Source organism: Monopterus albus, unplaced genomic scaffold, assembly GCF_001952655.1.
Source record: "Monopterus albus unplaced genomic scaffold, M_albus_1.0 scaffold37.1, whole genome shotgun sequence".
NCBI classification, from domain to species: domain Eukaryota; kingdom Metazoa; phylum Chordata; class Actinopteri; order Synbranchiformes; family Synbranchidae; genus Monopterus; species Monopterus albus.
In genome coordinates this window covers 11,034-28,274 of record NW_018127917.1, presented here as the reverse complement: position 1 = coordinate 28,274, position 17,241 = coordinate 11,034, and the positions used below count along the sequence as shown (strand labels likewise).

General features: G+C 39.4%; 3 protein-coding genes across 4 annotated transcripts; all 3 read left to right on the top strand.

Annotated features, from left to right (window-relative positions):
• Window positions 1-2,043: 2,043 nt before the first annotated feature.
• LOC109959083 (gastrula zinc finger protein XlCGF57.1-like) lies at window positions 2,044-5,937 on the top strand. Of its 2 annotated transcripts, XM_020598192.1 has the most exons (3): window positions 2,083-2,672; window positions 3,382-3,497; window positions 3,586-3,842. In XM_020598192.1, the coding sequence occupies exons 1-3, from the start codon at window positions 2,348-2,350 to the stop codon at window positions 3,727-3,729; spliced, it is 585 nt and encodes a 194-aa protein (XP_020453848.1). In that variant the 5' UTR covers window positions 2,083-2,347; the 3' UTR covers window positions 3,730-3,842. The 2 variants fall into 2 exon arrangements, with proteins under 2 accessions (XP_020453847.1, XP_020453848.1); XM_020598191.1 differs by lacking the exons at window positions 3,382-3,497; window positions 3,586-3,842 and adding an exon at window positions 4,207-5,937 and having other exon boundaries at window positions 2,044-2,672.
• Window positions 5,938-7,162: 1,225 nt separating this feature from the next.
• LOC109959085 (zinc finger protein 771-like) lies at window positions 7,163-9,741 on the top strand. Its single transcript, XM_020598194.1, has 2 exons — window positions 7,163-7,434; window positions 7,560-9,741. Exons 1-2 carry the CDS (start codon window positions 7,263-7,265, stop codon window positions 8,567-8,569), a joined length of 1,182 nt encoding a protein of 393 aa, XP_020453850.1. The 5' UTR covers window positions 7,163-7,262; the 3' UTR covers window positions 8,570-9,741.
• A 311-nt stretch (window positions 9,742-10,052) lies between these two features.
• LOC109959080 (zinc finger protein 37-like) lies at window positions 10,053-14,545 on the top strand. Its single transcript, XM_020598184.1, has 2 exons — window positions 10,053-10,314; window positions 11,948-14,545. Exons 1-2 carry the CDS (start codon window positions 10,143-10,145, stop codon window positions 14,485-14,487), a joined length of 2,712 nt encoding a protein of 903 aa, XP_020453840.1. The 5' UTR covers window positions 10,053-10,142; the 3' UTR covers window positions 14,488-14,545.
• The last annotated feature ends 2,696 nt before the right edge of the window (window positions 14,546-17,241 follow it).

Genomic DNA, 17,241 nt, shown 5'->3' with positions numbered 1-17,241 from the left:
TAATGATGTTACACATTTTTCTGTTTGTAACATAACTTATTTGAAATGTCATTTCCCAAATCTTGAGAAAATGTTTGCTTCACAGTGTATATGGTGTCTACAAATGTAAATGGTTGACCTAATTTTTTTTATTATCATTTGCATACACTATCTCAGTTATAGAGTATGGGTGGATTGTGAACTCAGCGATGAGAATCATTCTAGTACTGTTGGGTCACTTATATTACCTTCATGCAAACTATTTTTGTCTTCAGTGTTTCTTTCAATTATATTTAGTATTTTATGATGAGTAACCTGATATAAGTGGTGCTGTTTAGGGCTTCAGATGTTGGCACACAAAGTGTAGATGATGTGCTACATCATGTTGTCAGAATGTTAATGTGTTTATCAATGCTGGTTATTTAGTCTGATTTAAAACTACAACAATGTCAACCCAAATGTTAGGAGCGCATACTTTAATTAGTGCCTAAATGATTTTGTAGAATATATTCCTCATATCATGTGTTTCTGTCAACATTACAATGCCATAATATATGGTGATTAGAATAGCAGATCAACTATGAATGAAATTTGACGAGATTTTTAAGCCACCGGTTTCTTTCAGGCAACATCATCATCATTATGGGGAATATCCCTGTTGTTATAAAGATGAACTGCACAGGTCTATAGGTTGACATGCAAGGCTGCTAGCCTTTAAACAAACCAGTGTGTCTGTCCTGCAGCAAAAAGACTGAAGTGCAGGACTGTTCCATAGCATTCTTCTGTCTTGTATTTACTTTCTCTGCAACTGTTGTTAAGTGCTCACTAGACTGGTTAGTACTATTGTGTGTGTGTGGTTAGTACTATTGTGTGTGTGTGTGTGTGTGTTTTCATGATACTTGTATGTGGCAACTTGCTAAGTAACACAACTGTGTAAAAAAAAAAAAATTATATATATATTTAGCAAAATGATTTTTGTCCAATGTGTATAAAAAATGCTTAAGTTGGAGACTGTCGATTGTAAGTGCTTTATACATTTACTTTAATTCAGTATGTCTGTGATTAATTTTATTTTTATGAGGTCAAATATCTGTGATGGTGTCACACTGAAGCTGCCTGAGAACTGCATGTCCTTTACACACACTGAAATCTTCCATTCATTTTACTGATTTCTAAGGTCAAAGTACATTTGGAAAAATGATAGATCCCGTACTTTCCAAAAGATCATTTAGCCTGTCAGTTACCATCTGTCACCTTACCTCAGTGAGAATTTAGTGTGATTAGTCTGTATCCTTCCTGGCTTCTTTATACTGTAGGCATCACCAGTGCCTCTTTCCAATGACTTGGCAGTTTCCTTGCTTCCCACCTGAGGTTATGTCAGATCCTTCAATATGAGAAACTGTTGTTAAACTTTCATGCCAATCAGTGCAGTTGGATAGGCACGTTGGAGAAAAAGGAGACACCTGGACAGGTGACAAATTGGCCACTAGGGCACTGTAAGGCCTGAAGTTTCACCCTGATGTTGGCTGCTGTACCGTTTTGGTTATTGTCAAATTGGAATTAGCTATTCGAATTTAGTGATAAAAGTACTAGGAAGCTGCACTGATTAAAAAAATATTTTGAATTTGTACACATTTTCACAGACAGATGCAGCAATGCCAGTACCCAGTCACCAGGCAGAGATTTGTGTCAGAAACACAAATTATTTGAGTGTGTGGTACTGGTTGCTTTACACTGGGCTAAACTGGTGAGAAAACAGGTAAGAGCAAGTAACATGGAACACAGTGAGAATCAAATCATCTTAACAACACACTGTTCATTATGGGGAAACATCCCAAAGGTCACTGTAAGCAGTGAGGAAGCAGAGGCTACACATCATCTCAGGCAGGAACACACCATAAACGGTGGAAATGCGAAAATAGTAGAGTTAGAGAAAACTGGATTATCAGTGGACAGGGTACAATATTTATCTTTCAGTATTTGAGTGCAACTGGAAACGAATAGTCTGACGGGACATTGATTAGGACTAACTTTAATTATTACAACCAGAAGGTGGCACTAGTTCGGTATTGTGGAAACCAAACGTCGTAAAACACCAAAGAATAAGAAGAGCGACGATGGAGAACGGGAAGAAGTGGAAGAGCTGTTGTTGGGGTTCATGAATGCGTAATGTGTTTCTTTTTTTTGGATGTCGGTGCGTTTATTTAACTACTGACTTTACACCCTGTGGTAGCAGTTCGCTCTAATAGTGACAACTAAATAACCAGTTGCGGTTTGTGTTAATGTTGGCGTTGTCGTGTCTTGGGTGAGTTTATCGTGCTCGTTGCGTTCCTTGAAAATTTAGCTAGCTAGAGTAGGCTAGTTGGAGATGTCTACAGAGTACGAAGATGAGACCTCTCGTCCAGAACTTCCACAGCAGCATGCCTGCAGCGACCAAGAGGTTCTCACTGACCAGCAGCTCTGTAAACAGGAGAGAGACTTCAGTCTGCCCCCAGAGGGCCCAGAGCCCCCACACATTAAAGAGGAACGGGAGGAATTCTCCGTCAGTCAGGAGCAGCTGGAACTGAAGCAGGAAACGGATACCTTCATGTTGATTCCTAAATATGAGGAAAGTGACAGTGAGGATGAGATCGCTTGTCAGCGAAAACTACTGGAAAAAGTTTGCAAACCTGAAATAAAGTCCCTCGGGATAGGTATGTAACACTTTATAACCCTATCCCCTTTTGGGTTAAATATACACTCACCGGCTACTTTATTGGTACACGTGTACAGTTGTATGCAGTTCAGTTCAACACTTATGCCTTAACATCTACGTTCATGAAGCTCAAAATGTTTCCATTTTTACTGTTGTCATGCGGTGGGGGGGTACTGTGGTTTAGTGAGTACAGCAGTTGCCTCCCAACCAGAGGTTCAAATCTTGGTGCCTGCAGTCCACATGTCCAAGTGTCCTTGGGCAAGACACTGAACCCCCCATTGCCCCTGACGGTTAGAGCCATTAGTTGCGTTGGCGCCGCAGATGGCTGCCTCGGTTCTGTACTGGAAACCAATTCCTTGTGTAACATACTTGGCCAAATAAAGGTGATTATCCTGATGTTTGGGTCCACTGTACCCGGGGATAATATAAGTGTGTCTTGCATAATTCAACTCCCTCCACATCTTGCCCTTTGTTTTGTGGTCACAAGACAGCTCCCCAGACTCTGCAAATTGGGGGCAGGACAGGTACAATAAATATAGCTTTGCCAGTGTGGTTCCTTACCACAACTGCTATCACAGCTGATCAAGATGGCCAAAAGATTCTCTGCTCAGAGGGCCTTGGAATTGATTTTGGAAGAGAGAGAAGCTTTTGGTGATGATGTAGAGGAAGAGGTTCAGAAATGTGATCCTCACATTCTGAATATTCAGAGTCTGGCAATAAGTTTGAAGAAGAGGATGAGATTGAGCATCAGCCAGCTCCAAAACGAAGACGAGCCCCAGGACCAGCCCATCAGCAGCCAGCTCCACCATTTGCAGAGCCTAAGGTAAGTGTGTGATGCTGTTGCAGTATATGTCTGACACTCATGCTTTGCGAGAGAAAGAGTAAAATTCCTGATCTTTTCATTATTCTAGATTGCGGCCAACAAAATCAAAAAGAAGCGCTGCAAAGTGTGTGGACCCCAGAAAGACAGAAAAACGCAATATACATGCTTCAAGTGCAACAAGTATATATGCAACAAACACACAGTAAAATTCTGCCCCGCATGTGTTATATAAGTTGGTATGTGTTCAGTGGGGCTGATGTGTGTAGACTGAGATGGTTACTGTATGTGTTCAGCTTGTTTTGTGTAAACTGACCTGAATGGGTTACATTTCTAATGAGGTTTCAAATAAAAATCTAAAGTTATGAAAAATCTTGCTTCATTTGTTGATTTTTTTTCCCCCCCTCTAATATCTTGATTATAATTGAAACAAAAATTAGTAGCAACACATTAATTCATAAATGTGATCTAACAAAGGTAAAGGGCAAATGTTAACCATATATGCTGTTTATATTGCTTGTAATTGGGATGTAGCAAACATCTGTTGAGTATTTTAACATAAAATGTTTGATTGTATTGAATTAAAAACCCCTAAAATTCATTGGGTCCATCAGACCTATAAAGCCTGGCTGAGTAATGAAAATTTGAGCGTGACACAATGGTTAATTTTTTTTACTATGACATTAGTAACCTAAATCATTTGACCCTCCAGAGCTTCCACAACAACATGCCAAATGTAAGGAAGAGGAGGAGGTTGTCACTGACCAGCGCCTCTGTAACCAGGAGAAGGACTTCACATTGGAACCAGAGAACCCAGAGCTGCCACATATTAAAGATGAACAGGAGGAACTCTCCACCAGCCAGGAAGAAGAGCTGCCGGAACTGAAGGAGGAGACAGATAACTTCATGTTGACTCCTACGTATGAGGAATGTGACCAGAAAGGAGGTCAAATTGTGTACATGAATACTGATAAAACAAGGAGTGTAGCAGAGGAAGAGTCTGTAGTCAGCTTACCAGTTAAATGCTCTGTAGTAGCAGAACTAAACAGTGACCATAAATCTCAAGTAGTTGAGAGTCAAGATCACAAAAGAGGGATGCATGTAGACTCGGGACCAATTAGAAATACAGATCCCAACCCAATGGAGAATTGTCACCAAAGCACATTTCACGATAACAATGCGTATATCTCTCCCATTTCAGCGATTAATCCAAATGTTTGCACAGGTGAACAGTTATTTCAATGTGACATTTGCGGAAAAACATTTAAGCGCAAGGACCAAGTAAATATACATATGAGAGTTCACACAGGTGAGACACCATATTCTTGCAAAATATGTGAGCGAGAATTCAGATTTAGAAGTGGTTTTATAGTTCACATGAGAACCCACACAGGCGAGAAGCCGTTTTCTTGTGAAACGTGTGGGAAGAGTTTGGCATCTTCTAGTAGTTTGATGAACCACATGAGAATCCACACAGGCGAGAAGCCATATTTTTGCAAAACTTGTGGGAAGAGTTTCACATATTCTAGTAGTTTGGTGGTGCACATGAGAATCCACACAGGTGAGAAGCTGTTTTCTTGCAAAATATGTGGGAGAGAATTCAGATTTAAAAACACACATAAGATCCACATGAGAACTCACACAGGCGAGAAGCCGTATCTTTGCAAAACTTGTGGGAAGAGTTTCATAAATTCTAGTAGATTGGTGGTGCACATGAAAATCCACACAGGCGAGAAACCGTTTTCATGCAAAACATGTGGGAAGAGTTTCATAAATTCTCCTAAATTGGTGGTGCACATGAGATCCCACACAGGTGAGAAGCCGTTTTCTTGCAAAATATGCGGAAAGAATTTTGTATCTACTGGTACCTTGGCAGTCCACATGAAGACCCACACAGATGAAAAGCCGTGTCTCTGCACCATGTGTGGAAAGGGATTTCGTCTGCCATCAACACTGAGAAATCATATGCGTATTCACACAGATGAGAAACCATACTCTTGTAAATGGTGTGGCAAAGAGTTTCGACGTAGGGGTGAGTACAGAGTCCATGCAAGAGTCCATTCAGGTGAAAAGCCATATACTTGTACAACTTGTGGGGAAGCATTCAGATTTAGTAGTCAGTTGAGAGTCCACACTGGAAAAGCCCACACCGATGACAAGCGATATCACTGCAACACTTGTGGGAAAAAATACTTCCGAGTGTCAGATTTGGCAAGGCACAGAAGTTCACATAGAGACAAGTAGTGTTGTATTTGCAAAATATGAGATTCTGATTTGTTGGCTCAAGGTCAAAAGAGTCATAATTGCAGCTTGTGGGAAAGTTTTGTTTTCAGTCATACATTTGAAGCGAGGTATGGCTTATTATACCCAGAAGAAACCATCGAGCAATACCTACAACTCTCTAGGTAATAGTTCATTACTCATATTTGTTTGCATCAGTATTCCTGTCTAAATAAATGGAACTTCCCAAATATCAGAAAAATCTTTGTTCACATTTGTTGCATAGTTTCTATAAATGTAAATGCTAGACCTGTTTTTCTTTTTGATAATTTGTATACTCTTAATTACATGAGTGGATTGTGAAGTATTTGATGGGCTGAGAAACCTTGTAATGCTGAGTCACTTACTGTATGTTGCTGTATGACATCCAGTGTTTCTTTTCATTTTGTATTTTCATGTGTTTGTGATTGGTCCACCATGATGTAGGCCTAATGTTTGTTTTTTACTCAAAGTTGATATATTGAGTGATTTGGTTCCAAACCTCACTGGATTAGTAATGTTTTTAAGTGTTCTTTTTTTAGCCAAGTGGTAATCAAAACTGCTCAAAATGGACACCGTCATAAATTCTCTACACATTTATCTAAGCACAGCATGTGCATTTTTTTTTACCTTTGGGTGAGGACAAGGGTAAAAAAAAAAAAAAGTGAGGAGCGGCATGTACCAGTAGCTTGGCACACCACATGAGAATCCACACAAATGCAGTTTTGATGTTTCAGCACAGCTGGTGTTAGGTAAAACATTTATTATTCTGGTATTTGTATTTGAAAAATTTTCATTTTGTTGCATAGCCTACACTTATATTTTCCTACATTTCAGAGGTAAATACTGTATTTTTTTTTACTCCACCACATTTATTTGACATTTTTAGTAGTTACTATATGGGATACTGCTTTACTGAAAAGAATCCAATAAACTATTATTTCAAATTGGAAATACAGGAGAGCCTCAGCTAGGTATTACTCTACATAAAATGTCACACATTAAGGCATTTGTATTTAAAATCAAAATTTGTATAAAAATATTACTGATAGGAGCTGTTTTGCAATATGAGTACTTTTAGGGTTTCATACTATACAAATTTTCTGAATTATTCCTCTGGACCATTTTTTTTATTTTGCAATTTTAAATGCTGGGTTTTTTTTTATTTTTTACCATGGTATGTATTTAGACTTCACTTTGATTAACTTATTAAGTCCAAAGAGAAACTGCAGTGGTTCTGCAGCCCCTTCACAAAATCAAGTTTAAAATAGTATAAAATTACAACAATAAAGTAAAAGTGATAAAGATATAAAATAAAAATAGAAACGATCCTAACTAGAATCAAGATTACGTGAATGTACATTTTTAACAATTTAAAGCGGAACGATAAGTTGATTGACTTTCTCTGTCGGAACTTAATAGTGTAACATTCACCGGAAGAAAACACGGCGGTAGTAGTGTTAGCTGCAAGTATTAGAAAAGATTTTTAGCGCCTATAATTCAGCTACAATGCCTTCAGTTCGATGTTTGAGAGAGTTTGTCAGCGAGCGACTAACTGCTGCCGCTGAAGAAATATTCAAATTCTTTGAAACAACTGTCATCGAATACGAGAAAGAGATCGCTCGTCAACGCAAACTGCTGGATATCGCTTGGAAACCCGACATAACATTGCACAGGCTAGGTCTGTGAAACCTGGTCTTAAACACTAACCTGTATAGGAGCCCGGTGCATTAAACCTAAATTTAATTTCTCAGATGTTAGTTTTTCACCACAATAACTTATTCGTGTATCCATTTGTCCCTCCAGAGGTCCCAGAGCAATATACCTTTAAGGAGGAGCAGGAGGTCCTTGCTAACCATCAGCTCTGTAACCAGGAGAGGACTTCCAGTCTGGCCCAAGAGAACCCAGAGCCTCCACAGGTTAAAGAGGAACAAGAGGAATTTTGCACCAGCCAGGAAGAAGAGCAGTTTGAACAGAGGCAAGGGACAGATACCTTTTTATTAACTACATATGAGGAAAGTGACACCAGACAAACTCTGCACATGAATACTGATGAAACAATGAGTTTAGCAGAGAAAGCGTCTGTAATGAACACGGCAGTTAAAAGCTCTGTGGTGCCAGAACCAAACAGTGATTTTCAGCTCCTCTCTCTCCACCCCCATGTACCCGAGAGCCAAGATCATAAAGGAGCCACCCATGGAGACTCTGTATCAACTTCAAATGCAGAGCCATCATTAAATGAGAGACATCACAGTGACAGCTCTCCCATGCCCAACAATCAGTGTATTACTAATACTGGTAAAAAGGCTGTCAAATGTAACACCTGTGGGAAAACATATAAGTATTTGTCTAAATTGATTGTACATTTGAGAAGCCACACTGGTGAGAAGCCATATTTTTGTGTGGCTTGCGGGAGAAGATTTGTTGACTCATCATCATTGAAAAGGCATATGATAACCCACACAGGTGAGAGGACATTTTGTTGTAACACCTGTGGGAAAACATTCTTTCACGCATCAACCCTGAAAGGTCATATGAGAGTCCACACGGGTGAGAGGCCACATTTTTGCAACACTTGTGGGAAAAAATTTACGACAACATCCGGACTGAACGCTCATATAAAAATCCACACGGATGAGAGGCCATTTATGTGCAAAACCTGTGGGAGAAATTTCAGACGTGGCAGTGTCTTGATACGACACATAAGAACCCACACAGGTGAGAGGCCGTATGTTTGCTACACTTGTGGGAGAAGATTCAAGGACACGTCATGTTTGAGAAGGCATAAGAGAATCCACACCCCCAAGAATCTGTAGCTTTGCAACACCTGTGTGAAATCTGTCAGATGGCAGAATTCAAAGATCACATTAAAAGCCATACAGGTTAGAGGCTTTTAACTTGAAAACCACATGAGATTATTGTTATTTATTGTTTCTGTCTTTGTAAAATAGTTTGAATTGAATGAATACTGAAAGGTGCTATACAAATAAGGTTTTGATTGATGAGAATGCACATAGAGGAATGGCCATATGTTTGCAAGATCAGTGAAAAATACCTTATTGAACACAGGAGGAACCTTTGAGCTGAAATGACTGTAGAGTTCTGAAAAAAGCTCATCTGAAGTGATAATTGTTTGTTTGTGTTAACATTTGTGGTTTGTTTTTCCATGAATAGTTTTATAAAAGGAAATGTCTCCTATGTGTTAACAATGCCTTATTTCTGTAAACATCATGCCATAGATTAACGACCATCACTTGTAGGTGTGTTCCCTTTATGTTGGAGTAACATTATATAGAGTCTGGTGGAAGTAAGTGGTGATTAATCCAGCTGTTTTTGTCTAGCTCATCCATGTGGCTGTAGATCAACACATTTTTATAATATTATGTTATCATATCTCTAATGCTATGGTTGTGCATTAAATAAGTCAATTTATAGAAGTAAAGGTAACTAAAGAATAATGTACCATGGTGGGATAAACAAAACATCAGCAAAGAATAGAAGAAGGGTGGTTCAACTAGTGAAAAAAGCTCAACCATATGATACAGTACAAACAAGCCCAATGAGGAGGAAGTGCTGTGATTCCATTGGGAGCATGAATCAAAAATGTAAAAAATATAATGACAAAATATGTTGTATCACGTTGAAACATTTAAATACAGAAGAATAGATGCTATTGCTATTATTAATAGAGTATATAAAGAAGGAATAATTACTGTCTCAAAGAAACCTGCAAAAAATACTCGTCAATTTGCAAACCATGGAACAGATGGTACTTGGAAAGCAGGTACCTACTAGAGCAGGTTTAGAAAGTGTTCTTTTCTGTTCTGGTTCTGATGGTCCGTGATCTATGAAAAGCAGAATATGGGGCACTTCAGTGGAGTGTAATAAGTCATTTTCTATGCAGGTAAACGTATTTGTACATATAATGAAAGGACATGGTTGAAAATAAGTAATGACTATATCATAAATAAAAGATCGGATTAATCAGTTTGAAACGTGGGAGATGAAGTGTGTATCTTCATTGGAAATATTTAGGATTTTGTTTTAAAAATAGAAACTTAGGAGAGAGATGAGATTTTTTTTAGGAATGTATTTTGACCCGAATTTTGGTTTAAGAGAATCATTTAGAAAGAGAACTGTTTGTTATTATTCTTTCCGCTTTATGTTTTCACAGCAGTTATTCCAGAAGGAAACATAAAGTATCTCGTTCTTGTCGACAATGCACACTCCAGTGCACTAGGTGTCAGTGTGACAAAGTAGGCTCGTTTATTTCGTTTGACATCCATATGCGGAAGTAAACAGAAAACCAGCAACGCAAGTTTTATTGCGTTTGCTGAAATAGTTTTATGAAGTTTCTGCGAGAAGGGGTGTTACAGTTTTAACCCAACGATGTCTTCAGTCCAAAGTATGCGCAGGTTTGTCTGTGATCGACTGACTGCGGCTGCTCAAGAGATACTGGGAGCCTTTGAAACCAGAATAGAGGACTACGAGACGGAACTTGCCCGTCAACGCAGACTACTGGAAAGCGTGTTAACCCCTGATGTAAAGTTACACCAGACAGGTTGGTAAAATCTCAAAAATAGCGGAGGGAGGTGTGTACCAAAATTCAGATCTACTATTACATAGCCTATTGTTAGTCTACGTTTCATACTTGGGGAAGTCACGCTATACCTCTGTCATACCCTGCAGTGGTGGAAAGTAGCCTAAGTACTAAGTAACTAAGTACATTTACTCAAGTACATCAGAACAAATTTGAGGTATATGCCTTATGTGAGGTGCTTTACTTGAGTATTTTTATGTTGTGCTACTTCATACTTTACCACATTTTAGATATGGCCTAAATATTGTAGTTTTTACTCTACTGTATGTATTTGATAACTTTAGTTACTGGCTATTTTCACAATCAGATTAACCAAACAAAATAGCCTAGAGTGACTTTATTGATCCCTGGTGGTAAATTCACAAACTACCCAGCAGTAATTTAGATTATAAATTTATAAGGCATGCTAGTTAAAATTAGCTCCACCTTTACCAGCTGCAACATTAAGTGTGATGTAAGCAATGATGCATCAATAGCTGGGCCTGTAGTCCAGTAATATGATGCATTAATGTGATGTGCTATTCTTCATAGTGGGTACTTTTATTTTTTGTACTTTAAGTATATTTTGATACTAATGTTTTGTACTTTTACTTAAGTAACATTTTGAATGAAAAACTTTATTCTGTAACAGAGTACTATTTATATACTTTGGTATTGTTACTTTTACTAGTACTTCCTCTTCTGCTGTCCCTAGAGGGCAGGTACAAAGGCCTGGCCACCTGCCTTGCCTACAGTATCAACAACAAACAATGGAGGAAATTATCTAAAACAATTACATAAATACTATCCTTAATACAGTTTTGAAATGCCTTTTATGAGTTACTACTTTTTACCTTTTACACTTCAGAGGCCGTAATGTACTACCTGGCTAGACCTGCAACCTTTAGTCCATTTATCAATTGGTTGATTATATAAGTTTTCCAGTGTTGGCTGGTTCAGCACAGCCTGCATATTGGTGACATGCCTGAGAAAGATTTTACAGATCAAAATGTTGCACTGCTAAAAATTGGGAATGTGAAAATGTCAGTGTGGTTACAGTCTTTATTTCCTTTGTTGTTGTTTTTAAGATTGGTTTGGGGTTACTGTAGCTTTGTAACATCCCAAGATTATAATTTTTATTTTAGATAATATTTATAACCAAAATAAAGTATCAAGTATAAAAACTGAGGCTATTAATATCCCTAATATGCCAGGCTTTGTTTGGAGGGTGGCCGGGTTTCCAATTTGCACTATTCATTACAGGCAAAGCAATTTTCTTTAAATAGCACATTTGATACACAGAGGCAATTCAGAATGGTTTACATAGGCAAAGAAAAGCATTACAACTAGAATAAAATTAATTAAGACAAAGATAAAGCATTGTTAACATGGAATAAAATTAATGAAATGAAAATATAAACAAGTAAATGAAATAAGAAGATCAGAAACATGACTACAGAGCACTTACAGTGCAGTAACAAGTAGTAAGCTATAGAGGAAACAAAAGTCAAGGGGAAAACAGTAGTTTTGAGTTTAGATTTGCTTAATCACAATTGATAATAAAAATATAGGGTTAAATATGTGCAGCATTTTATCATTGTGTCCTTTCCTTTAGATCTCCCACAAACATCCATCCATAAAGAGCAGGAGGTTCTCCTGAACCACCAGCAGCACAGTAACCAGCAGCCAAACTCCAGTTTGGATGACTCAGATCCTCCACAGGTTAAACAGGAACGTGAGGAAATATGCATCAGTCAGGAACGACAGCAGCTTACACAGCACCAGGAGGCTGATGCCTCCAATTTAACTTTGGCTTGTGAGAGAAGTGTCTCTAGTGACCAGTCTCAGTCTTTGGAGCCTGACCAGACTCAGAGTGCAACAAATAAAGATCCACATTCCAGTATCTCAAGCAAAGATATATTCTCTGAATCTGACAGGGAGAGTTTTGCAGTAGCAACACCAAACTGTGACCAGGAGATTTTCTCTCCCAATTCTCCTGCATCTGAGAGCCAAGATCTCACAGTGCCCAATCATGGAAGTGCAACACCAAGTAGATATATTGAGTCAGCATCCAACATGGAAAGCAATGATGAGAACACAGCATCAGCTGCAGAATTTGGGCCAACATTGGATGAGATGAACAACAGTGGGAATACCACATCAACTAGTTGTACCGAGCAGAAATATAACAATGAAACCATTACATCTGCTACAAGTAGTGAGCAAGCATCATATGAGAAACTCGATAATGAAAAAACATCAGCTTTAACTACTGAGCAAACACCTAGTAAAAAACAAAATGATGAGAACACAACATCAACAGCAACTTCTGAAACAACACCACATAAGAAATGTAATGAGAACACAACGACAAATGGAAATACAGAACCTGTACCAAATGAGAAACCTACAAATGAGAATAAAACATCAACCAGAAGTACAGAATTAACACTTAATAAGCAATATAATGATGCGAACACAACATCAGCTAGAAGCACTGAGCTGACACCACATGAGAAGTATGATGGGAACACAGCATCAAAAGGAAATGGAGAGTCTTCACCAAATGAGAAATGCCAAGATGGGAGACCAACTACAACTGAAAGTGTTGAGCTAACACCAAATGAGAAATGTAACAAGGATAACACAACAACTAGAAGTACTGAGATGACACCAGAGAAGACACACTACAATGAGGAAACAACATCAACTAGAGGTTTTCAGCCAACACAGAATGAGAAACCCAATGATAAAACCACAACAGCAAAGAAAAGCACCAAGGTAACACCAAACAAGAAAAGTAACAATAAGACCCCACAATCAGCTAGAGGCACCAACCTGACACCACATGAGGGTGTCACATCAAAAGGAAATAGTGAACAAACACCAAAAAAGAAAAGCCAAGACGGGAGATCAAATTCAGCTGTAAGTGTTGAGCCAGCACCAAATGAGAAATGCAATGATAAGACCACAAGATCTACCAGAAGTACTGAGCTAACACAAAATGAGACATGTAACAAAGAGGCTGCAACAACTAGAAATACTGAGATGACACCAAAGAAGAGATGTAATGATGAGAAAACAACTAGAGGCACCCAGCCAACACAGAATGAGAAAGCAAATAGAAGTACAAACCAAACACCAAATAAGAATTGTAACAGTGAGAACACATCACCTAAAAGTACTGAGTCATCACCTATTAAGAAACCCAGTGATGAGAAGACGTCAACCAAAAGTACCATGTCGACTCCAAATAAGAAATACAAGCATGGGAAAATTACTTCTACTCAAAGTACCACACCAACACGAAATCAGAACTGTACAGATGGAAACACAGAGTCTACAAAAAGTAAGGAACCACGTAAAAGACAAACAACATCATATGGAAGTACTGACCCACTACCAAACAAGAGATGCAAAGATCAGAATATAACATCAGGTGGTAGTATTGAGAATAATGAAAACCCTTACACATGTGACCGGTGTGGTAAGGTTATGACTAATTTCAAAAACTACAAATTTCATATGAAATCCCACACAGTTGAAAAGACTTTCAAATGTGACACTTGTGGAAAAATGTTCAGGGAGAGTTGGGATTTGAATAAACATCTGGTAATTCACTCTGTTGAGAAGCCTTTCAAATGCAATGTTTGTGGAAACGGATTCAACAGGCGTTATAATCTCGACCTGCATCTTAGGGTTCACACTGGGGAAAAGCCGTACAAATGCAACATATGCGACAAAAGCTTCAGCTCACGTGTGAATATGAAAAAGCACCTGAGAATTCATACAGGTGAAAAACCTTACACATGCAGCGACTGTGGAAAGGAGTTTGCAGATTCCTCGTCATTCAAAAATCACCTGCGAGTTCATACTGGGGAAAAGCCCTTTAAGTGTTCCTACTGCAAGAGAAAATTTGCTACCAGGACAACACTGAAAAGGCACATCAGAACACACACGGGTGAAAAGCCGTATAAGTGCAGTGTGTGTGACAAGCAGTTTGGGCACAGAACAGACCTGAAAGGACATATGAGGACCCATACTGGCGAGAAGCCTTACAAATGCAGTGCTTGTGGAGAACAGTTTTCCAGCTGGTCAAAGCTCAATAAACACAAGAAAGTTCACACAAGGGATGCACAGAGCTGCACTGCTTAAGGATAATCACCTTTATTTGGCCAAGTATGTTACACACAAGGAATTTGTTTCCAGTACAGAACCATGGCAGCCATCTGCGGTGCCAACTCACACCGATGGCTCTAACCATCGGGGGCAACTTGGGGGTTCAGCGTCTTGGCCAAGGACACTTGGACATGTGGACTGCAGGCACCGAGATTCGAACCTCCAACCCTCCAGTTAGGAGATGACCGTTGTCCCCACTGAAACACAGTCGCCCCCTTAAAAACATCTGCATTTGATACACCAAACTTGTGATAAAAGTAAATGAATTGTGCAAAAGCTAATACTTATATTTTAAGCTGTTGCTGTATTTTCAGATTGCTCTGTTTTAGTATTTCATTGCTTTAACATTTTCAGAACAACAATAGGCAATTTAAACGCATCAAAATTCATAAAGCAGAACCAGAGATGTGGTCTTTTATATTTCATACATTTTTTTTCCTTGCCAAAATCTAGGATCTATGTTACCCACATGTATTATGTATTATGCTAGTAGTGGCTAATACTGTAGCCTGAAGCTGCTAGCCTTAAGCGGAGATGAAGAACAGGCTACAGTCGTCTGATGAGCTCATGTCTTTTAAACTTCAAACGTTCAGATATTTCTTAAATCCTAAATGTCCTGACCCAAGTGACAGCACTTGAGGCAATTTATCAGACTTTACCAGCTTCTTCTCATGCAGGAAGGTCAAAAGTTCCATGTTTGTCATATTGTTTGATGGCAGTGGTGGGAAATTCTTCATTTCCTTTGCAAGTTCTGTGCCATCAATGTCCGGCTGGCTCAGAGCAGTACTTAGGGTTTGACACTTCTGTAGCAGGTCCTCTTCTTCTAAGTTGGGGAAATCGAGGAGCACACCAAACGTATTATTCACCTCTCCAAGATTCTGAAATCTCTCATCAAGTGAAGAGATGGCAGTATCCACGACCACATTAAAAAAATGTGGTTTCCATTTTTCGTAGTACATCTTGTATGGGGTCATCTGGAGACTCATAGCCAAAGTGCCTTTTTGTGGTTCTCAAATGCTTTTGTTTGAGTTCAGCCTCCACATTCATCTCTTCACACATCTTCTTTGCAATTGTCTGTGCATCAGAAAATCCAGTGTTTCTGTAACTGGTGAGGGAATCTCTGGTTTTCTTCAGCAAGTCGACAGCCACATCAAGCTGCATGGAGGGTGACTGCATCAGTTTACTGACATGCTGGATCTTGCTGAGAATGTCATACCATATGGCTGTACAAATGCAAAAGCGATAGGATCCAATCTCCTCAGCCAAAGACTGGGCTTCAACTCTCACCACAGGGTCTGCAGTTTTTTCCCTCACCTCCAGAAGAGCCTCTCTGACTTGCCCAGCCTGATACCTTACTGCCTCAATGCTTTTTATCCTGCTTTCCCATCTGGTCTCAGCCCATGATTTCAGAGTGATTTTCACATATTTCAAGAGGACATCCCACCTATGGGTGGAGGCTGAGAAGAGCTTGAATAACTTTGTCAAATGCCCAAAGTAGCCAAGGGCATCTGGTGAGCTTTTTGCAGCATCAGCTACTACCAGATTTAAAGTGTGGGCACCACATGGGACATAAAAAGCTCTTGAGTTCAGCTGAAGCAACTTTGCCTGAACACCTTTATTTTTTCCCTTCATATTAGCGCCGTTGTCATAGAACTGGCCTCTGCAGTCCTCAAATGGGATATTAAGTTCCTCTAGCCTTTTTAGGATTAGAGATGACAAATGTTCTCCTGTTGACTGCTCTGCCACAAGAAAGCCCAAGAAATGCTCTTTTACTTGAGGAATGTCTTCTTGTGACACTATCCTGACTATGACAGAGAGCTGTTCCTTATGACTCAGATCAGGAGTGCAGTCTAAAATGATGGAGAAATATTTGGATATTTGGATCTCTGTCACAATGTGTTCTATTATTTTAGAACTGATGGAGTCTATCAGTTCATTTTGGAATGTTTTGCCAAGATAATGTACATGACTGCCAGCTCCACTTTCCACCCTACTGACATGCTGCTTCATCACTGGATCAAATTTGGCCATAAGCTCCACCTCTTTCAGGAAATTTCCATTGTCTGGTTTATTTAATGTGTCTGTAGAACCCCTAAAAGCCATGTTTCTTTCAGCTAAGGACTGAATTATTGCCACCAATCGATGTAGAACGTCACGCCACCTTTTTCTCTCAGCCTCAGCAAGTGCCATCTCTTGTTTATCTATTGTGAGCCCTTTTGCAAAACAGACCTCCAAGTCCTTCCATGTTGCCATGTGAGCATTATGCTCCTGACTATCCTCATGGACCTTGAGCAAGTGACTTGCGTTTTTCCAGTCCTTAAGTCCTTCCCTGTTCAGTTTGTACTCTCTTTTAGAAAAAAGTTTGCAGCAGAAGCAGTTCAAGCTACCATCTTTTTTAGAGTACATAAGCCAGCTTCTTCTGACTTTTTCTCCATTGACTAAGACTCTGTTAAAATAGTCATGTTGACACCTTCCACCGTCCTTTTGTTTAGGGAATGTGAAGCTATTTTCTATTTGAAATGGACCACTGTAGTGTTGCACGATATACCGGTACTAGTATGGTACCGCGGTACTGAGGCATTTAAAATGGTACTATACTGCATTTGGACGGTACCGGTACTTGCAGCGCCGCCCGCAGCGCCCGCCCGCAGCGCCCGCCCGCAACAGAGGAAAACAGAGCAGGAAACAGCTTCCTCGTCCTCTGCTCACTGAGCAGCGTGGACTGGAGCA

Excerpts from the sequence above, each read along its gene's own strand:
- LOC109959083 (XM_020598191.1), top strand. The coding sequence starts at position 2,348 with ATGTCTACAGAGTACGAAGATGAGACCTCTCGTCCAGAACTTCCACAG. Across the intron at positions 2,673-4,206 it reads AATAAAGTCCCTCGGGATAG|AGCTTCCACAACAACATGCC; the intron begins GTATGTAACACT and ends TTGACCCTCCAG.
- LOC109959085 (XM_020598194.1), top strand. The coding sequence starts at position 7,263 with ATGCCTTCAGTTCGATGTTTGAGAGAGTTTGTCAGCGAGCGACTAACT. Across the intron at positions 7,435-7,559 it reads CATAACATTGCACAGGCTAG|AGGTCCCAGAGCAATATACC; the intron begins GTCTGTGAAACC and ends TTGTCCCTCCAG.
- LOC109959080 (XM_020598184.1), top strand. The coding sequence starts at position 10,143 with ATGTCTTCAGTCCAAAGTATGCGCAGGTTTGTCTGTGATCGACTGACT. Across the intron at positions 10,315-11,947 it reads TGTAAAGTTACACCAGACAG|ATCTCCCACAAACATCCATC; the intron begins GTTGGTAAAATC and ends CCTTTCCTTTAG.